The sequence below is a fragment of the Coptis chinensis genome, chromosome 9 (genome assembly GCF_015680905.1).
Source record: "Coptis chinensis isolate HL-2020 chromosome 9, ASM1568090v1, whole genome shotgun sequence".
NCBI lineage: Eukaryota > Viridiplantae > Streptophyta > Magnoliopsida > Ranunculales > Ranunculaceae > Coptis > Coptis chinensis.
The window spans coordinates 71123753-71146034 of NC_141464.1; the positions used below are offsets into that span (position 1 = coordinate 71123753).

The 22282-nt window shown below is 35.4% G+C and overlaps 1 protein-coding gene and 2 pseudogenes across 3 annotated transcripts; all 3 read left to right on the forward strand.

The window, feature by feature from the left end:
- The first annotated feature begins 1307 nt into the window (after nucleotides 1–1307).
- Nucleotides 1308–5860, forward strand: LOC147477785 (U4/U6 small nuclear ribonucleoprotein Prp31 homolog). The gene is given in 12 exon segments (XM_086581743.1): nucleotides 1308–1366; nucleotides 1445–1510; nucleotides 1591–1697; nucleotides 1699–1717; nucleotides 2128–2986; nucleotides 2989–3013; nucleotides 3121–3191; nucleotides 3573–3675; nucleotides 3760–3835; nucleotides 4065–4251; nucleotides 4338–4422; nucleotides 5587–5860. Coding segments are annotated over 10 exon segments (1437 nt in total). The 5' UTR covers nucleotides 1308–1363; the 3' UTR covers nucleotides 4173–4251; nucleotides 4338–4422; nucleotides 5587–5860.
- Nucleotides 5861–6952: 1092 nt separating this feature from the next.
- Nucleotides 6953–9491, forward strand: LOC147477786 (dynamin-related protein 4C pseudogene; annotated as a pseudogene). Its single transcript, XR_015207266.1, has one exon. The product of XR_015207266.1 is annotated as a dynamin-related protein 4C pseudogene (transcript).
- A 144-nt stretch (nucleotides 9492–9635) lies between these two features.
- Nucleotides 9636–12370, forward strand: LOC147477787 (MDIS1-interacting receptor like kinase 2-like; annotated as a pseudogene). The gene is made up of 3 exons (XR_015209844.1): nucleotides 9636–10926; nucleotides 11047–11658; nucleotides 11798–12370. The product of XR_015209844.1 is annotated as an MDIS1-interacting receptor like kinase 2-like (transcript).
- The last annotated feature ends 9912 nt before the right edge of the window (nucleotides 12371–22282 follow it).

Consider the following 22282-nt stretch of genomic DNA (forward strand, 5'->3'; position numbering starts at 1 on the left):
AAACACGACTCTAAATAAGATACTACTAATTACCAACCATAATGGCATAATTAAGTTATACAAATAAATTAATAACTTTAAAATTTTCAATTAATTATTAATAGTCCAAAGCAAAATAGAACTGTCTCAATAAGTCAATCTAATGCTCACTCTTCAAAAAGGTAAACTCCAAAACTCCTTTTTATTCTCGTGTTTTCTTTTAGATAAAAAAAAAAAAAGTTTTAAACTGGAGATTTTCAAAATCTTGGGTTTTAAATGTTTTTTAAGTTTAAAACGCGTTTAAAACGGGTTTTTTTGGAAAATTTGGGTTTTAAACTGAACCAGACGCTTTGCCAATATCTCGGGTTTTAAACGTGTTTTTTTCAAAAAAAACACCAAATTTGGTAACAACGACTTGGACAACTACTATAGTTGTAGTTGAACTCCTTGTATCGTAATTTTGACAAGAAACAACTTACAAGTTCATTCTCGTGCCAAAAAAGTTTGATTAGTGGTTCATGTCCCGAGATGATCAATATTCTAGTTTTTGGTTTTAGGGGGCTTTTAAAAAGCACCCCAAACCCATACAAAATAATCATGAAAAACTTCAAATAGAAAACCCAAACAAAGTGCAATCTTAAAAACAGTTGTTAATCAAACTCCCAAATTAATATACCAAAACAACCACATATATATATTTTTGAAAGAAATTTACAAAGAAATATTTTCTTGAAAGAAATTTACAAAATGATTTGGGTTTATTTTTTATCTTAAAATTGAGAAATTCTTTTTAACAATTTGATAAAATGGAATTTTTGTGATGAAATCAAGTGGGTTTCATTTTAATTTCAAAAAGAAATCAAAGAGATGATTTGATAGAGAAATGTTCAAATTTGATAAAATGGAATTTTTATTATTTAAAATAATTTGAGAAAACCTGTTTTCATTTTTTTTTTAAGTCCTTCAAATTATATTGGTGGGGGAATAAATTCCTAATATTTTTATTTTTTTGTTTTTTAAATTATACCGTTATTAATACTTTTGTGGTTGGGCCAACCAACTAAGTAGCTTAAGGAAGGCTTGGGCTCAAAAAATAGGAATCATAAAATCGGAATAGTGCACCCTAACCCATGAATGGGTCATAATACAGGCTAAAAAATGTGACAGAGAAGTACAAGTTCATTCTCGTGGAAAAAGTTTGATTAGTACGACGACGAGAACATATTCCCAAAGGGGGTTAAAAAGCCCGTATATTTAATAAAACCAAGCCCAAGCCCAAATAAACCCATCTGGCCCAAGGTATATATTTATAAGTACATAATTCAAGTACACATAATAATTCCCAAAACTATAACACCTCTCGCTCTTCGTCTTCTGCGTTGCGATGGTAAATTTTCTTACTTTGTTTAAATAATAATTTTCTTACGGATAATATATTCTAATAATTACTCGTTTTTGTTTCTAGGCAACTATTGGTGATTCTTTCTTGGCAGATTTAGATGAATTATCAGATAATGAAAACAATGTTAATGTAAGTATTTTATTGTATTATTATTCTTGTTAATTGTTCACTTGTTCGTAATATAAAATGTTTTGTTAATTATGTATTAGGAAGAGGAAGGAGGTAATGATGATGACATGGAAGAAGATATTGATGGAGATATGGCTGATATAGAGACTTTGAATTACGATGACTTGGATAGTGTTTCAAAATTGCAGCTATGTTGACATTATGCAGGTTTACCATCTTTACACACTTTTGTTTAACTTGTTTTTGAGATACTTGTCTATAATTGATGTAATCATATGCCTTGAGACCTAGCTTACACTCGAAACAATGTCTATATAGTTTTATCATGATATCTTTACGTATTAGATAAAATTGCCTTGGAGATATAGAGTGATTCACAACATTGTAGTCTTAACATTTAGGCTTGCTTTGCTCACGGCACTCTCCTAAGGATACAAAAACATAAACTTATAACACATACCCAAGTTGGATGTCAACAAAACTTAACTTTTTCTTTGGTTAGTTTTTCGTTTATTGTTAAAATCCTACAATTTTAGCTAGATAGTACTTTCACTACATTGTGTATATATTTATTTGTATTTAGATGGTCACATGGATTACTTTTTGTTGGACTGCAGAAAGTTGATGATGCACTTCAGAAGGGGAATATGTCAAACCAAGGTTTAGTTTTGGAGGATGATCCAGAATACCAGCTCATAGTTGATTGTAATGCACTATCAATTGACATTGAGAATGAGATTGTTATCGTCCACAATTTTGTCAGGGACAACTACCGTTTGAAATTTCCAGAGCTTGAATCTCTGGTACATCACCCAATTGATTATGCTCGAGTGGTAAAGAAGATTGGAAATGAAACAGATTTAACTTTGGTCGATCTGGAAGGGCTTCTGCCTTCAGCTATTATTATGGTTGTTTCTGTCACAGCATCAACTACTAGTGGCAAGCCACTTCCTGAAGAGAACCTTAAGAAGACACTTGATGCCTGTGATCGGGCTCTTGCTCTTGATTTAGCAAAGAAGAAGGTCCTTGACTTTGTTGAGAGTAGAATGGGTTATATTTCTCCTAATCTTTCTGCCATCGTCGGGAGTGCTGTTGCTGCAAAGCTTATGGGAACTGCTGGTGGTCTGTCAGCTTTAGCGAAGATGCCTGCTTGTAATGTCCAGCTTCTTGGTGCAAAGAAAAAGACTCTGGCAGGTTTTTCAACTGCAAGTTCCCATATGCATGTGGGATTTCTTGAGCAAACAGAAATCTTTCAAAGCACACCTCCTTTGAGGATGCGTGCCTGCCGACTTTTGGCTGCGAAATCAACACTTGATGCACGAGTGGATTCTATAAGAGGGGATCCAACGGGAAAGAATGGAAGAAACTTGAGGGATGAGATCCTTAAGAAGATTGAGAAGTGGCAAGAGCCGCCTCCTGCAAAACAACCAAAGCCTCTACCTGTTCCAGATTCTGAACCTAAAAAGAAGAGAGGAGGCGTCGTCTAAGGGAGATGAAGGAGAGGTAGTGCGACTTATATTTTTTATGTTCAACTATTAACTAAATCAGATATATCTACTGGTAATTTTTTTATTGGGACTAATTTTGTATTTGTTGAATTCACATTTTAGGTATGCAGTAACGGATATGAGAAAGCTGGCTAACAGGATGCAGTTCGGAATACCAGAGGAGAGCCCTTTAGGTATTTTTTTTTTTCTATTTTGACTTCACATGTTTTGTTGTTGAAGATAATTGTCTTGTTTTCCCATACATATTGACCTTGACCACCAAACCTCATAAGAAACCAACGTCTAAACTGATTAGTTACTTTAAGATACACAATGCCCTTCTTAACTAGGTTTTTTTTGGGTTGGGACTTGTCTGTGCTAACTACAAAGAAATTGGTCATCTTTCTCGATGCTTTCCTGCATTAGTATTGCTTAAATGTAGTTGGATATGTATTTCACATATTTATATTTGCTTTCAAATGCTTCTCTCTGAATGTTGTAGAACTATATGTAATGAGTTACGTCGAGGTACAGTAGGAGTTCTCTATATTCTAACTGTTTTTGCTTTGATATAGGTGATGGACTTGGTGAAGGTTATGGTATGCTTGGTCAAGCTGGAAGTGGGAAGTTGCGAGTATCAATTGGCCAGAGTAGACTAGCAGCAAAAGTTGCTAAGAAGTATGTTTTTTTTTGGTATAATCAATATATTTATGAATTTTAACCCCGTCTGTCTGTGCTCATGACTTACCTCTCACATTTCAGGTTCAAGGAAAAGAGTTTTGGAAGCAGTGGTGCTACCTCGGGATTGACTTCAAGTTTGGCGTTCACATCTGTGCAGGTAATTATCATGTTTTTGATTGTACTGTTTCTGCTTTTTGGTTACTTTGCATCCTTTTGTAGTGTCTTTGGAAGGAATCATATTTAGCAGTAGCAGAAAGAACATGGAATAAGAATTTGGGTTTATGGAGACTATTGTGTTTCCTCTGAAATCATGTGACTACATTTTATCATTTCCCTTGTATTACTTCTACCTTGTTTTGGTAAATTATTGGGATGTCTCTTTGCAGGGAATTGAACTCAGTAATCCCCAGGCTCTTGCTAACCAGCTTGGCAGCGGAACACAGAGCACCTACTTCTCTGAAATGGGGACGTTCTCGAAGATCAAGAAAACTTGAATGTCTGGAGAGGCTGTTATTTGTATTCTTGTGAACCTTACTACAAGTTACAAACAATTTCGTGGCACTTTGATACAATGTAAGTGAAAGCTGAGGGGAGTACATTATTTACCAAGGTGTTCAACTAATTTGAATCTATTCTGATGATATATTTTGTTACAATAGCTTCCTGTGGTGGAAGTTCTGCAGGATTGAAAATAGGAAGGCAGGCTATTGGTCAAATAGAACTTCATGGTTTTTGTTTTTCAAGGTATATCTTATAGTAGTATACATCATGAAAACATTATTAAACTTTCACTGTTATCTAGCACATAGATGGAAAACTACAAAGTTGAGTGGAGAAACATCAGTTCTGCCTTCTGCGCTGTGTCTCCTGAAGTCGTATTTTTATCGATTTCATTTGAATTGTAGGTTTGCATGGAAGTGGTTTGCTAATGATTTAAATAGTTGATCATAATTTGACATAAAAATGTGTTTTGTATTGTTTGTGGTGTGTGAAATTGGCGTGGAGATCATTGTTTAGTTCTATCGTACTTATTTGGCAACTATTCCTCTTTCTTGGTAGATTATATTGGTAGACTGGGCATAGTCTCAAACTGATTTGTAAGTGACTAAACTGCCATGATTAGCTTGTCTTATTTAAAAAAACTAAACTTGTCTAACTTGGAAAATTTTCCGCAAGGTTTCTAAAATCCTTGTCTCAGTTAAAGTTTGGAGTTAATGTTCTGTTTCTGCTAGGTGGTGAATTTTCTGTCCTGGTCCTTTACTGGGGCTACAATATTTTCTGTTCTGGTGTTACGGCTGATGGGATGATTTGTGCCTCAGTCCCAAGTTTTGTGATTGCTTGGATGACTGACTGACATAGCACTACCTTCTTTATTTGCTACTCATAGTCATCATGGTTAGAAATACAGTGATTATTGGTGGTGTTTTCCCGAATGTATGTATATTTTTTGTGGCCGTTTGGTATACTGATTGAGATGCATCACAATTTTTTTTTTTTGTCCCTAAGGTTTCTTGTCAACTGGGAAGCATGCAGTTTTGCGCTTAATTTCTGACACGTAAAATCCTAAAAACTGGATCTTCCAAACCTTATATATATATATATATCTGAGTCCAGAGTGTTGCAGTCAGCTTAAGTCATGATCTTCCTGCGTAAGATCAAGTCAGTATTCTTCTGTGGTTGGCATTTTATTGCTGGCGGTGGTTGACGTCAATAATTTTGTTAGACTCAGCTGTTGGGTGTAAGCCATTTTGGGTCATACAATTTTGCTGTGTTTGTTCGTGAACTGACGTCTAATCATTCTTGCAGAGCAAACATTCTGACTGTTAGGGCTGTTATGACCCTTTTGCTATCTTGTACCACATGCTTTAAGGTCTTTGAATGTTGTGGTCCATTCTCTTGAATATGCAGGTGTCGATTGGCTTTTGGTTTTGGTTTTAGTGGAGATTTAGAAGATGATTTTCTGCTAGTGTACTTTGTATGCAAGTTTCTTGATTTCCACGTCTTCTGATAAAGAGGTATTTTCTCAGTTGAATCATGATGAATACACATTGTATTGGAGATTCAACTTCATTTATATGCTTGTTATATCTTCTCTGCTCCAGTTGCTTCTTCATATGAAGTTGTTCGGACGATCAATGTATTTATTGATGATTACATAATTCATTATCAAACTTGCATTGGACTTGCTGGTCTACAAGTTGTGTCTGTTAATTAATGTATGGGTTGGGCTTTGTAAAGCCCCAAAAAACACATCCATTTAGTCAAAAATTTCACTTACCCTTGTAGAAATGTCGTCACTGCAACTGAGTGACGTACTGGTTCAATAATCTTTTTGGTCTTTTCTTGTCAACATAGAAAATATGACTGGCAGAGTCTACGTCGTACTACTCGAACTTTTTCCACACATAGCTTGACTTTTTGTGAGATTATTGTGTTTTAAAAGTGAAGCAAGAATATAATCATCTTCTTTTCGATTCTCTGTAAAAAGAGACCAGAGACCAGCTTTGGTTCACGAGAACTTGTACTTTTCTAGTTCTCTGTTCTTTTAGTTACTTAAGAGTTAAGATACAAGGAGTTCAACTACAACTATAGCAGCAGATCTGGACAGTATATCTATTTTTTTGAGATCAATACACACACATAGCGATGCGTGTGCTATAGTCTAGGGTTGTTTGTAATCCGTTTGTAATCGTCTAATTGTCTAATATATAACATTGACAATGGAAAAATATGTCAAGTAGTGCAAATGTACTGGTTTCCCAATTGATAAAAAAAAAAAATACGACAACATGGTATGAGAAATGGAATGTCTAAAGATAATGTTTAAAGAGTTACATCTCATTTTTCGCAAAAGGAACCTTGGATTTGTATAGAAAAATGATAATACTTTTTCAAAAATAAAACAACAGAAAAGGAGAAAAAACAAGCAAAAGAAGTTGGAAAGAATCTAACAAAATAAAGAAAGGGATTATCGGGAAAAAATAATAATAAAGAAGGAAAAGAAAAAAAAAGCTAAACCCTATTTGTGCTTTTGTACTACGTCCCACTCTATAAATTTTGATGTGCTTTGCCACGCTTAAAGAGCTCACAAAAGTTGCAGAGAGTACTCAGTTGTATGAACTATTACTCGTTTTACAATGTAAAAGATGTTGAATTGTTGGTCCCACAATAAAGATACTGGTCCCACTGAATTATTTCAATGTGTAAGCCGTCTTCCAAGTCAACTCTAGCCAGGCCAAGTGACTGATTATCTAGTTACTAAGCCATTTCTTAGAAAAAAATAATGTTATAATAACTCAAAGTCTCAAATACCCCTCATATAGGCTCATAATATGTGACTTGCACGAAGTTATAAAGGGTAAAAATGAAAAAGAAAAAGGAGCCAAATGTCTAGTTGACGGATGACCTACTGTAGATCAAGTGATCAACCAAGCATCGTAGAAGACCATGGGATAGATGTAAACCATCTCTATTTAAAGAGTGCAAAGGAAAATGTGAGAACTAGTTTTCAAAGCACACCAGCATTAACTTTTCTTTCACTGGAAGAGAAAATGGCAACTTCTGATCTCAGGACCTTCAGGTGTGATAACAATAATGAACTTGCACTATCAGTAGTTCCACCCTTAGTGTCCACCTACAATGATCGAATTCGACCTCTTCTCGATGTTGTAGACCAACTTCGACACCTTCAGATCATGAAAGAAGGAATTCAACTCCCTACTATAGTAGTAGTTGGTGATCAATCTTCTGGCAAGTCAAGTGTACTTGAATCACTTGCAGGTATTAGTCTTCCTCGTGGTCATGGTATCTGTACTCGTGTTCCCCTTGTAATGTGCCTTCAACACCATATCATTCCAGAACCTGAGCTTTACTTGGAATTTCAATAAAAAAGAGTATATACTGATGAAGACCACATTTCAGAAGACATTTCCATTGCTACAGATGAGATAGCTGGTACTGGTAAAGGTATATCTAACATCCCTTTAACTCTAGTAGTTAGAAAGGAAGGAGTACCTGATATTACTATGGTTGATTTGCCTGGAATTACTAGAGTACCTGTTCTTGGACAGCCTGAAGATATATATGAACAGTTATCTGGTATCATCATGGAATACATCAGTCCTAAAGAGAGTATAATCCTTAATGTTTTATCAGCTACTGTAGATTTACCTACTTGTGAATCCTTTAGAATGTCACAAAGAGTCGATAAAACTGGTGAAAGAACATTAGCTGTTGTTACTAAAGCAGATAAAGCTCCTGAAGGACTTCTTGAGAAAGTCGCTGCTGATGATGTTAATATTGGACTTGGTTATGTATGTGTAAGGAATCGTATTGGAGATGAAAGCTATGAAGAAGCTAGGAGGGAAGAGGCGGGATTGTTTGGATCTCACTCCCTTTTGTCTAAAATTGATAAATCCATTGTAGGTATTCCTGTTTTAGCTCAGAAGTTGGTTCAAATCCAAGCTACAGGTATAGGAAGAAGCTTGCCTGGTATCATAGGGGACATAAATGAGAAACTAAATCAAAATGTTGCTCAATTGAGCAAATTGCCCAAGAATCTGTCATCTATTGCTGAGGCCATGACAGTATTTATGCAGATTCTTGGCTCAACTAAAGAGTCTCTGCGAAAAATCCTTGTGAGGGGAGAGTTTGACGAATATCTAGATGATTCAGAGATGCACTGTACTGTTAGGATGGCTGAGATGCTTGATAAGTACACGAAACTACTCCAACCAAGCTCAGATGAAAGCGCTAAGGATAAGTTTTTAATGGAGGAAATTGCAGTTTTAGAGGAAACTAAGCTGATTGGACTCCCAAACTTTCTCCCTCGAACAGCTTTCCTCACCATCTTACAAAGGAAACTGAAAAAAATATCAGGAACTCCAATTGAATTAGTTGAAGAGGTGTGGAACTACATTGAAAACGTGGTTGTGCGCGTGGTGATTTTCCATTCTGAAGGATACCTGCAACTTCAAAATTCTTTTAGAAGAGCTTCACATAACCTGATATTGAAGATGAGAGATAGGTCGGTTGATCGAGTAAAGGAGATGGTTGAAATGGAGAAGCTTGCAGACTATACTTGTGATCCAGAGTACATGTCAAGTTGGAATTCACTGATGGCACAACAAGATAGTTTCATTACTGCTATCAAGAGAGTATCATTAGGATATGCCAAAGAATTTGATATAAATGGATATGGAGAGGTTGAGATTGGTCATCTGAAAGACTATCTATTGATTGCAGAGCAGCTTTCGACTTGAAAATGAGAATAACTGCCTACTGGAAGATTGTTTTGGAAAGGATGCTTGATAATTTGGCACTTCATCTTCTCTTCAATGTTCAGAATTTGGTTAACAAAGAAATGGAAGCGGAAATTATAAATGAGATGATGGGATCTAATCACAGTGGAAGCATTGAAAGGTTGCTTGAAGAATCACCTTCTCTGGCGTCAAAGTGAAAAGTTGAACAAGAGTATTAGGGTTCTCAAGCAATCAAAAGACGTTGTTTCAAAGATCATGGATCGTATTGTTGTTCATGGCGACAGTGTCGATTATTAGGGGCCTACGATGGTGATCCAGGCATCATAATATCCTCTTGACAATGAAGCTTCGCTTTAGTAATTCTACTTTGCTTTTCTAATAACTTATAGTTTAGTTGAATTGTATTTCCTTTTCCTAAGTACTACATGTTGGAGTTTTTTGGTTATCACTGAATCTCTTCAACTTGTAACTGTTACATTTTATGGATTAATGGATATGTTTTGGATGTACTGATGTATCACAGCTGCCGTAATATAATCCATTTTGGTCGTTTTTGCTTCTAGTCTCCATTATGGTTTTCCGTGCTTCTTACTTTCTACACATTTAGCTCTTTTGATTGTATATTCTTTCTTGTTTGGTGCATACTTCATTTGCTCCCTTTTCCTTTGTTGTAAGGAACTAAGGATCAATCTTTACCCATTGTTTTAGAGATGGGTATCAACATTTAGGTTTTTTTTTGTTTTTTTCGATATTATCAACATTTAGGTTTTGTTGTCTGTTAAGTGAATTTGAACACTTGTCCAACAAAAAAATTAATTAGAACAGGGGAGGTATGATTGCTTCCAGCCTTCCACCACTGAATTCTTAACAAAAAGGATGCAAATGGTGATTAGGGTTTGCAGTATTCTAATAACAGTTCTGACTTCTGAGTTGACTTTCATCCTTCTCTGTAGGATTTTGGTGGTATAATAACCTTTTAAGCTCATGCATAATAACCTTTCTGGTTCTATACCCCAAGAAGTAACGAAATCAAAACTGACTCAATTTACTTTATATCTTATAACAATTTATCTGGTTATTTGCCACAACAACTATGTGATGGTGGACGGCTTCAACATCTCAGTGCTACTAACAATAATCTCTCTAGTCCAATCCCAAACTTTAAAAACTGTCCAATATTGTTTCGATTTTGACTAGATGAAAACCAACTCACGGGAGACATATCAGAATCATTTGGCATACATCCCAGTCTTGATTTCATTAGTTTGAGTAACAACAACTTGTACGGCAAGCTTTCAAGTAATTGGAGCGAATGCAAAAATCTAACAAGTTTTAACATCAATAACAACAACACTCACAAGTACCATGCCTCGAGGGTTTGAAAAATTGACTCATCTTGGAATGCTTGATCTCTCATCAAACCATCTCACAGGAGAGATTCCAAAAGAAATAGGGAACTTGGCTTCGTTGGTGAATCTCAACTTGAGTGATAACCAACTTTATGGCAATTTGCCTATCGATATTGGAAGCTTAAGTCGTCTAGAGAAACTAGATTTGTTCACCAACAATCTGAGTGGACCAATACCAAAACAAATTGGCGATTGCTCCAGCTTGTATCATCTGAACTTGAGCAAATATAAATTCAATGGAAGCATACCATCAGAATTAGGCAATCTGGCTCACATTCAAGAGTTGCTTGACCTGAGCTAGAATATGTTTTCTGGTTACATTCCACCTTCCTTTGCTAAAATGCGTAGGCTAGAGAACTTGAATTTGTCACACAATATGTTCTCTGGTTCAATTCCACCTTCATTGGTTGAAATGCAAAGCTTGACTTCTGTTGTTGTATCTTTCAATGCATTAGAATGTCCCATTCCTGATAAAAAAGTTTTCCGCGAGTCTTCAGCCGAAGCATTTTTTAGCAACAAAGGCTTGTGTGGTCACCCAAAATCTTTGCCACCTTGCAGATCTTCTGAAATAAACAAAGGTGCAAAAGGAGGAATTAAACCAATCAAGATCATCATTTTTTGTCTTGTGGGATTGTTATTTCTTTTGATTGTAATTGTTGGAACTTGGTCTATGTTTTATAAGAAAAAGAGAGTTTAAGAAGAAGAGATAAAAGCAAGTCGTAACGATTTATTTTGCATTTGGAATTACAATGGGGGAATGGTATACGAGGATGTTATTGAAGCAACGGAAGGGTTTGATGACAAGTACTGCATTGGGGTTGGAGGATATGGAAGCGTCTACAAAGCGGTTTTGTCAACAGGATAAGTAGTGGCTGTGAAGAAAATTCACCCATCACAGGACGGTGAAGTGATTGATTTAAAATCATTTCAGACTGAGGTACATGCATTAACAGAACTAAGACATCGAAGCATTGTGAAACTTCACGTATTTTGTTCACATGTTCGACACTCTTTTTAGATATACGAGTATTTTGAAAGGGGGAGCTTAGCCGAACTTTTGAGCAATGTAGAGGAAGCAACTTGTTTGGATTGGAAAAAGAGGATGAACATCATCAAAAGCGTTGCTAATGCCTTGTTTTACATGCATGGTTGCACACCACCATTGATTCATCAAGACATTTCGAGCAAGAATATTTTGTTGGATTCAGAATATCATGCCTGTGTTGTTGATTTTGGTATTGCTCAAGTTTTAATGTCCGATTCATCAAATTGGACTGCACCGGCCGGAACTTATGGTTATTTGGCTCCTGGTACATCTTTCTTTCCCTCTTCTTGTTCATTGTTTACATTTGATTCGTAGGTGAATTTATGGTTTTTCTTACATGCATGCGATTTAAATTCTTTTAAAAGATCTAATCACACTTACATATATAACTTATTTCCATGTAGAGTTGGCTTTCACAATGAGGTTGATTGCAAAATGTGATGTGTATAGCTTCGGAGTGTTAGCACTTGAAGTGATAATGGGAAATCATCCTAGTGAATTTTTATCATCTATTGCTCCACTATCTTTATCAAGTGGATCAAATGCTTTGCTGATGGATATATTGGACAAACGTCTTCAACCTCCCACTACAGAGCTCGTCAAGGAAGTATTGGTAAGCACAAAACTAGCGTTTTCATGCGTAAATATTAGTCCTGAATCTCGACCCACAATGGACTGTGTTTCTCGTAAACTAGAAAGTTGCAAACTATCTTTTGTGGAGTCGTTCCACATGATAACCGTTGGACAATTGTTGGGTGGAGAAGTCTGATAGTACTTGCTACATACAATCGTATTTCCTGATACTAGGTAGAGTGGGGATTATTGTCATTGATCCAATAATATTCATGTTTGTTTAATTTATGAAATGTTTAGTACTAGAAATTGCACATGACTTTGTCACGACGTTTAATTTGGTATCTCATTTTAAATGTTAACTTACACATACATAGTAATTTAATTTGATATAACCATACCTATTTAAATTGCTTTGGCTTCTTTCAATTACTTTGTTCAAATGATCATGTACAATTTCAACAAAACATGTCATAATTGTTAGCATGTTATATCAATTAAACGCCCAAGCTACCAAACAAAATAGTAATATATGTTTCAATTATCTATGTCTTCTCTAATAAAATTCAGATATGTAGGGATACCAACTATAGAAAGTCTATCAGTATTTCCAAAAGTTATAAAGGAAATGACTCTTACATGCAGCCTAAAATTCATGATAGAATAAGAGATTTTATTTCCTTAATAGTTGCAACTTAGCACAATTATAGGGTCATTAATTATGAATTTGTATCCTATTTAAACTATGATTGTTTTATTCCATTTGAAATCCCACGATTTTATTAGATTTTGGAGTCCTAAATTATTTGTATATATATCTCGCCGCATTAAATTAGATCTAGACCATGAATTAACTTTGGGAGTTTCAATTAGGACCACTACTTAACTCTCAAATTCCTCGAAATGAGTCTTCTCTATTATGTTAATCAATAAAAATGTTGTAGTTTATACACATGATGAAATAATAAAATCCCACGCACCAACAAGGCCCAATCATTCATGGGCACCCAGAGTTGGTAAGTTCGAGGAGTTAATATGTATCTCGAAGTTGGATGGGAAGAGTAGGGAAGCTTTTATTATTAGACAGTCTCTTTGATTAGAATCTGATTTGATGCAATGGGAATCTTTTATTAGACAGTCTCTTTGTTGTCTTCAGTCTGCCCGGCCAGGTTCTAAATGTCTTCCTATTTGATTTGCTGACTTTGTATCTAGATGGTATATTCTGGGGTTGGCATATTTCTTGGATCTTTTATAGAGGTGGCGGAGATCATACATTCACTTTTCCACTTGTTTGTAACATATATGGGATGAAAAATTGTTATAGAACAAATCTTATGGCTTAGTAGATTGTATGCTTCATAGTTGCATTTCTGAAGGTCTTATTTTCTTTACATTCACATACTATGCTTTCCGACATCCGTTTGACAAAATATCATTTTAACCGTACTTGCATTTTGCTGTGTAAGCAGTTTTTGTGTAAGAGCATCTTTAGGTGGAAGTATCACCTGTACATTTGCCTCCACAATTTGAAATTTCGCGAAAAATCATCTCTAGGTGGAGGCAAATGTGGAGTTATCACCTGTCTAGCCACATCTTTGGATGCAAATTTGTGATTTCGGATGGGGATGTGGCGCGATAGTGACAATGTCGCGTGTTTTTTTTTTTATTTTTTTTTTATTAATTTGGCACGGTTCGGCGTTTTTTTTTTTATTAATTTGTGTCGTTTTTTTTTTTTTTTTTTTCAAGTTGGGGTGACAATGGTAATTGTGAGGGACTAATATACACAACCAACGTATATTATACACGTGTCCAGCACAACTCATCACTATCACTATACCATGACCGCAACTAAGTCGCTTATACCATGACCGCAACTAAGTCGCTTATACCATGACCGCAACTAAGTCGCTTATACCAAGACCACAACCAGGTCTTGTAACGTTCAAAGATGGAAAGACAGACGTTATAACAATTATGTAACAACAACCATGCACTTTATTGCATCTGCATTAAAGCTCATTCAAGACTGTACCACGATAAGTGGATGGGCTATAAAATCAAGAGGAGGCATGGTCTAAAGGGGAGGAGAATTGGATGCTTCTTCTCCACTCTCCATCTTCCTCCTAGGCTCTCCAGAAGAGACACCACCAAATAATTCATCCCAAATCGTGAACTACGTCTGACTTGATTCCCCCCCGAGAGAGCTAGATACGTAGGCAGTTCGTCCAGAACAAACTCAGTCAAATCCATATCAAACTCCTTCTTCCCCAATTATCCGATAGTTGTAAGGTCTGACAGGTCTGACCAAATCTTACATTTACATTGGCGCCGTCTGTGGATCGAATTTCTTGGAAATTCAGTCTACTTCGAGAATAATTATCTACACAAACTTTAATTTCCAAGCCCATGAAGCGTTGGTGAAAAGTCATGGATGCTACTGATGAATATCGAAATTTCAAAGTTAATGACTACGACGATGCTGCTAGTCAACATTAGATTTTTCTATAGCCAGACTCGATCTTCATAAATATGATGATAAGTTTCTCTAACTATCTTTTATTCAAAACTTCACATGTGAATTAAAGGCTAAAACACACATTTCAATTATTAGATTCATGTTATCTTGTATAGGATGATTTTTTTTTTCATTGTCTTGTTGAATCACATGAGCATACACGAACTAGCAAGCATACATATGGGCATATGGCATGATTATGTTATTACTACCATCACATCATTGATGAATATATATTCTAGATGTACCATTAGTCTACAAGACACCCCAGTTTCAGTTCGATATAGCAGATCGGTATATATCTCCAAGTTAACAGGTCGCCTTGCGAAACTCTTGGCTGAGCCTCTCGTCAGAGTTTCCTATCAATTGTTTAGCATTCACGAGCTAAAAGCCATGATTTTTAAAGTAGTTTAGATTTTCTTTACATTCACATATTATGCTTTTAGACATCCGTTTGACAAAATATCATTTTAACCGTACTTCCATTTTGCTGCGTAGGCAGTTTTGTTGTGTAAGAGCATCTCTAGGTGGAAGTATCACCTGCACATTTGCCTCCACAATTTGGAATTTCGCGAAAAACCATCTCTAGGTGGAGGCAAATGTGGTGTTATCACCTGTCTAGCCACATCTGTGGATATAATTTGTGATTTCGGATGGGGATGTGGCGCGACAGTGACAATGTTGTGCGCCATTACCAATGTCGCGTGGGTTCTTTATTTTTACTTTTTCAATTTGGCGCGATAGTGGGAATGTCATGCGAGTTTTTTTTTTTTTTGAACTTGGGGCGACAGTGGTAATGTCGTGTGACAGTATCAATATCGCATGGTAGACCCTACTCCAAATTTACGACTGATATTTGCCTCCACCTAAAGTTGGTCAAAATTTGAAGATACTTTCTTTAAAGGGTTAACTAGTATTACCCCCCAGATGAGCCAATTAGGATTTCCCCCTTACTAGATGGGGAAATTATGATCTAATACACACAAAAAAAAAGGTCAACTTGGGTTAACCGTTTTTTTTTTTGTGTTTTTGGAAGAGAGACCCTAATTTCCCATCTAGTGTGTGTGTGTGTGTGTGTGTGTGTGTGTGTGTGTGTGTGTGGCGGCGGGCTAATCCTAATTGGCTCATCTAGTGGGGGGTAATATTTGTTAACCCTTCTTTAAATTTCTGCCTTAAACATGCAGGTGATACTACCACCACCTAGAGATGCTCTAACACATTTATTAGGTTTCTTAGGTTTTTCTTACATTTCTAGAATTCCCGTCCAAAATAATGTTTTTATCAATTTATCATGAATTTATTGTGTGTAATTTCGGTTAATTTTCAAAAATAAGATTTCTAGAATTTAATGGGTGCACTCAAACCACGTCTTTTGGATATCATTTTGCAACAATTGCTAGCCTTGAAGTGTTTGACGCGACGAAGAAAAGGACTAGACTTGGTCAGTCCGCTACTTTACCACACAAAAAGCAAAGTTTAGCTGGTGGCGGTTTATTTCTTCCACACAACTGTCCTACAAGTCTTACGACCCTTACATGGCCCACACACTGAATAATAATGCACAATCAGTGCTTTTCTGGGCACCATCACTGGAGTTTTCCTGAACAACACCGTCACCATGGAATAGAGGGAGTAACTCTCAAGGACAAAAATGCAGAAAAAGTAACTCTCAAGGACACCTTTTTATTTTTGTAACTTTCAAGGACCGGGTAGATGAAAGATCAAGTATACCCTTGACACGAAATAAAAAATGGATAGGGTAGATGAAATGTCAACTATACCCCTTACGCAAAATAATTAACATCCTGGCCCAGACGAAACGACCTAGTGTATTTAGTATGAACATTGAATGTTCATAGTCATTGGGTATGAATATTGATTGGGTATGAACATTCAATGTTCATAGTGAACATTCAATGTTCATAGTCCTTTGGGTATGAACATTCAATGTTCACAGTCCTTGGGTATGAATATTGATTGGGTATGAACATTCAATGTTCATAGTCTTTTGGGTATGAACATTCGATATTCATAGTGAACATTCAATGTTCATAGTCTTTTGGGTATGAACATTCGATGTTCATAGTGAACATTCAATGTTCATAGTCCTTGGATATGAACATTGATTGAGTATGAACATTCAATGTTTATAGTCCTTTGGGTATGAACATTCGATGTTCATAGTCCTTGGTCCTTTGGGTATGAACATTCAATGTTCATAGTCTTTGGGTTCAATGTTCATAGTCTTTGGGTATGAACATTGATTGGATATGAACATTGAATGTTCATAGTCCTTTTGGTATGAACATTCAATGTTCATACATCAATATATTGTATAAGGTACATTCACCTATTTGGATATGAACAATCATTGTTCATACACCAGCAGAATGTATGAACACTCATTGTTCATAGTAAAATGACATAAAGGGTAAAATTGGAAAATATTTATTTTAAATCTGGGCCATTTATCTTTGAGGGTTATTTTCACGAAAGGGTATAACTGGCATTTAAAAAAAGTAAAATGGCCGGGCCAACTTATTTTGTCCTTGAGGGTTACAAAATTTGAAATCGTGGGTTCGTGAGTTACTAATTTCTAAAATTTGTCCTTGTGAGTTACTCACCAAAAAGTGTGTCCTCTAGACTTCATTTTCTCAAAAATTGGGTGTTAGGCCCAATTTCTTGATAGGCAAATTTTGATCTCCCTATTTATCTAACTAGTCTCACTAAAATTAGAACCAGCTCCCCCTTTATTAATAACTAGCATTATGCATGTGCATACACACATGTGAGAGTAACACGTGGTGGTGCCCAAAATCTTTTGATATGGAGCCCAAAATCTTTTTGCAGGAAGCTATAGCAACAACTATCCTTTTACGATTTTTTTTTATACCCTTACAATACAACACATATTACTATATTAGACAAAACAACTACTGAAATTTAATAATTTAAATAGGAATAAAACCGTCCAAAACAAAATGGACGAAAAGTTATATATATGGAATATTATAAAATACTGTTGTGGGACTGGACTGTAGGTTAGGGTCCTGATTTTAAAAATAGTTTAGATTTAGACCCCTCAAAACAAATAACTTATGTTTAATTGACAAATATACCCATACAAATTACATTTCAATACCTATTATATCCCCTCCTCACTCGATCTTTATTTTCTCTCAATGCGAATATGCGATCACCGTATCCACTGCCAAACTTGTCATCTCTGTCTTTCTATTCTCTGTAAAGGGCTAGCATTTCTTTGCTCTTTCTTTCTTTATTTTTCTTCCACTTTTAAAATCGATTAATTATTATTTAATCCTTTTCGGTGATTTTTGTTTGCTTACCAATTTTTTCTTGCTTTCTTTGTTGGTTTGAGTTCTTGTGGATGCATATTATCTCAATTTGAATATAGTGTTTTTCCTTTCATTAGTGTGTGCTAATCAATTAATTATTTCTTTTTTCGAGATTCAATTGGGGATTATTTTATTGATTTTTATGTTGTTTTCTTCGAATTTAATTAGAAAAGTTTGCATTTACAAAGATAGTAATCAAAATTTTAGAGATTGTAGTGATGGGTTGTTAGTTGAATATACCCTCCCACAACCACCATTAATATGTTATTTTGAGAGTACATTTGAGGACTTGAAAGGAGAAAGAATAATAGAGATAGGGAGGAAAACCACCGTTAAAACAATTCGAATTGTCTTAATTTTTAAGGGCATCTCCAATGGGGGGTGTAAAATTACACCTCAACATAGGCTCCATGTAGGTGTCATTAGGATTTTACAACTCCAATTGCAAACTGTCATTATACCATAATAGGATATTTGCAACACGAACATTTTTTTTTGCAACGCTTATATACCGTTAGAAAGTTGTCAACGCTTATATAGCGTTAGCAATGTTATAAAGCGTTACTTTATTTTCGTGAATTTCATGAATTAATTGCTAACGCTTAAAAATCATTTGAGAAGTGTTGCAAATTAAAATCTCGAAATATAAAACATAATCTCTCTCTCTCTCCTCTCTCTCTCTCTCTCTCTCACCGCAACTACACTCTCTAGTCTCCCCTCTCTCTCTCTCTCTGCCCACACACACTCCACCAACTCAAAAGAAGATGAAGAAGAGTTTTCAGATCCAGATTATTCAAAGTAATAATTTCTTAAATTGATTTTGACTGATTTTTTGTTTTGTTTTGAATTGGATTTTACCCATTTTGACTTTTAATCTGATTCTATTAAAAAAAAAAAAATCAATTATTGCTTATTCAGTTTTTTTGTCAGTTAGATCGGGAGATTTGGCTTTGTTTTGCAACCCAATTATTTTCTAAGGTTTGATCTTTTTCTTGGATTATGTTTGTTTTAATCGTTTGATTCTTGGTTTTGTTGTTTTTTGTATGGTGGGTTTGTTTGTATTTAATTAATTTTTAATGATATGTGGTCAATTGGTTCTTTGTTTTTGAAATGATAAAAGAACTTGATGATTATTAGGATCTTAAATTTTTGATAAATTATGCTACTTTATTGATGAAGAAAGGTTTTTAATTTTGATTTTTTTTTTTTCAGTTATTGGGCTAATCTTGTTGTTGCAATTGTCACTGTATATTGTGTTAGACAATGTCCTATTATGCACTATTGCTGTTTGATTATGCACCTTCATGTTTTGTTTATGGATTGGTTTGGCGTTTGTTTTTTTGATAGATTAGATTGTTTTAGTGTGTTTCGGTTGAATGACTTGATAGATGCAAATGCATTGTGATTCCTTTTGTTATACTTGAATTTCCTCAAGTTAGAATGAAATCGTGGATGCTTGTGTATATGTTTGATGGTATACTGCTTGTGACAATTTTTCTATTGTGTTTGACCAATCTATGGGGACATTATTATTTGAGTTTATCTTTTTTGTTCTCTGTGATTCGTATGGTGGCGTCTGAGTTGATTTTTTCTTTTCTTCTTAGGCATAATCTTTTACTTACTTCCTTGTTGAGTATATATGGGTTGAGTTTGGGCACGCATGAAAGTGTCTTCCACAGGAGTGAGGAGCTTCTCGGGCAGTTTATCTCTTTCTGAACCTGTCACCAACTTCTAGGGAGAATCAATGGCTCGACCTTTATCTTTTGAAGGGAAGGGGGAGATGGTTGGTTCTAAGCAAGTTGTTAAAAAGGTAGAATTTGTGAGGATTATAACAAAAGCATTATATTCTCTTGGTTATGAAAAAAGTGAGCCCTTCTGGAGGAGGAGTCTGGGATACCATTGCATTCCTCTGTTTTCTTAGGAGCTCAAGTTTGTAAAACAGTAGGTCACTTCTTCTAATCATATGTTATTTTTCGCCTTACCACATGTGAGGTTTTTATTATTGGTAACTAATTTGTATTCACTTTTCTCATTCATTCTGAAGAAATTGCTGAGGTATTTAAAAATCAACAAAGATCCTTAAATATCACTTAATGCTATGATGTAGGTTCTAGTTCAACATCCTGCAAATTTATATGTTGCCAATGGCGCTATAGTGGTTCTCGCAGAAAAAGGACAGTTTGACATTTCCAAAGATATTTTTACACAGGTTGGCTGAGTCGAATTTTCCCAGTTCTCAAGATCCTAATAGAAGTTTGAACATTCATGTCTAATTGAACTTTTGAGATCTGATTTAATGTTTGTTAATTTAGGTTAAAGAAGTTGCTAGTGGAAGCATTTTTGTCCAAATGCCAGATGTTTGGATAAATTTAGCACATGTTTATTTTGCTCAGGGACAATTTACCTCAGCTGTCAAAATGGCAAGTCAACCTTATGATTCATTCTTTTCATTTATTATGTATATTTTATTCATCATTTATTGCTATTTGTCATACACTTATTATTTGCTTTTCGCCTTTTACAGTGTCAAAATTGTTTGCAGAAATTTTACTATAACACCGACACTCAAGTACTTCTTTATCTTGCTCGTACACATTATGAGGCTGAGCAATGGCAAGATTACAAGAAGACGTTGCTTAGAGCCATCCATTTGGCACCTTCAAATTATATGCTCCGGTTCGATGCAGGTGTTGCATTGCAAAAGTTCTCAGCATCTACGTAACTACAGAAGACAAAGAGGACTGCATATGAGGTCAATGACCCAATTTCTTTCTTCTCGCCATTTGTAAGTGCACCTGAGAGCTCATTGTGTGTGCATTCCTTCCAGTTGTAGCCCTATTCTGAACCTGACCTGAATTCAATTGTTTTTTTTTCTATATCATCCATTGAAGTATATGTTGGTAGTGTCATGAACACAGTTATTCCTTTATTGGTCATCCTTGTGTGAAGATAGGAAGAGTTTGAGTTTTAGAGGATCTTGTGGTCGTCTAGTGGCCTACTGATCAAGACTCAAAACTTGGGAAGTTTGGCTCGTGGTCTTGGGTTCCCTTCACCAGGGAGAAAAGGAGATTGGGTAATACTTAAAAAGAAAAGAGGAAAAAAGAAGATGAAAAATTTAGAGGTTTTTGTGGTGAACTAGAGGTCTGTTATTTTGTAGTGTTGATTTAAATTGCTGCATTTCCCTTGTTTTTTGAAGTAGCTGAGTGAAACCCTCCTGGACTCTTGGGTGTCACATTATGAGTGGTTCCAGGGGTACCAACCTAGTGGGGATGTCTTAGGTTCATGCAAGTGGCATACTCACCGCTTTCTTATATGAACTATAACTTATACGAAGACTTATCAAAGATTTTTACTCTCGATACTATTGAAGTAGAGTTGGAATAGAAGATTCGTTCCACTCCTAGTTCTTTAGCATTTAAGTTTCCTACGACTATCAATCCTACCAAAATCAATGAGAGAATTACGAATTATACTACGAAATGCTACGGAATACTAAGGTTTGAATCTAGAATAAGAATTAGGGGGGAATTGAATCCACCTTGAATCCAACTGAAGAACTAGCATAGATTATTGTAATCCAATTCTTACGTTCTTACGATAAGAATTGGTCGTTTTAATCCCTAATTATACATGGCATCTCTACCAATTCATAACTAGCATATGAGGATGTCCACCCATTCTCACGGCGAATCAACGTCCTTCTAGAGTGGAATAGACTCTTACAACGATTCTAAGCTAACAAAATAAAGTTTTCATCAATGCTTCATCAAACCCCTCTAATGGAGGTTTAGCCTCGATTCATCAAACTATCATTTCCAAATGAAATTGAATAATACATAATATAAAAATTCTACCTTTATTGAATTTAACTAACCAATAACTGAAATCTAAATTAACAACTAAGAATTGAATAACAACTAATAACTGAATTTAGATCTAAGTAATTCAATAAATAATAAAATCAAATTTAACAAGAACTAACTATTTTATTTATCTAATGAATGATAAACAATGATTCAATACTTAATCTAAAACAAGGAATGAAAACTAATTAATAAACTAATTAAAATTCTCAAAACTAGATCTAGAACTAAGGTTTAATGACTACTCTAATGGCTACCTTCTAACCTAAGCTAATTGATACTTAAGAGCTAAGTCTTCTATGTGGAAATGGAGGAGACCAGATCCACATTTTCGTGCATGGGCTGAGGGTCCATGTTTTGGGCCGGAAAATCGAGACCAAAGCCCAATTTCTTCAGTCCACATGCCCTTTTTCAGCTGGCTTTGACTTTAACAGGCTTTTTGTCCACTTATACTCCTATGATTGGGTCAAGATTTAGACCATTGGAAAGCTCTTTCCGAGCCGGTCGTTTTGACATAAGGTACACCCAATTCCGAGGCCTGAGTCTAAAGATACGATCTTCGGAAGTTCTACTAACTTTTGT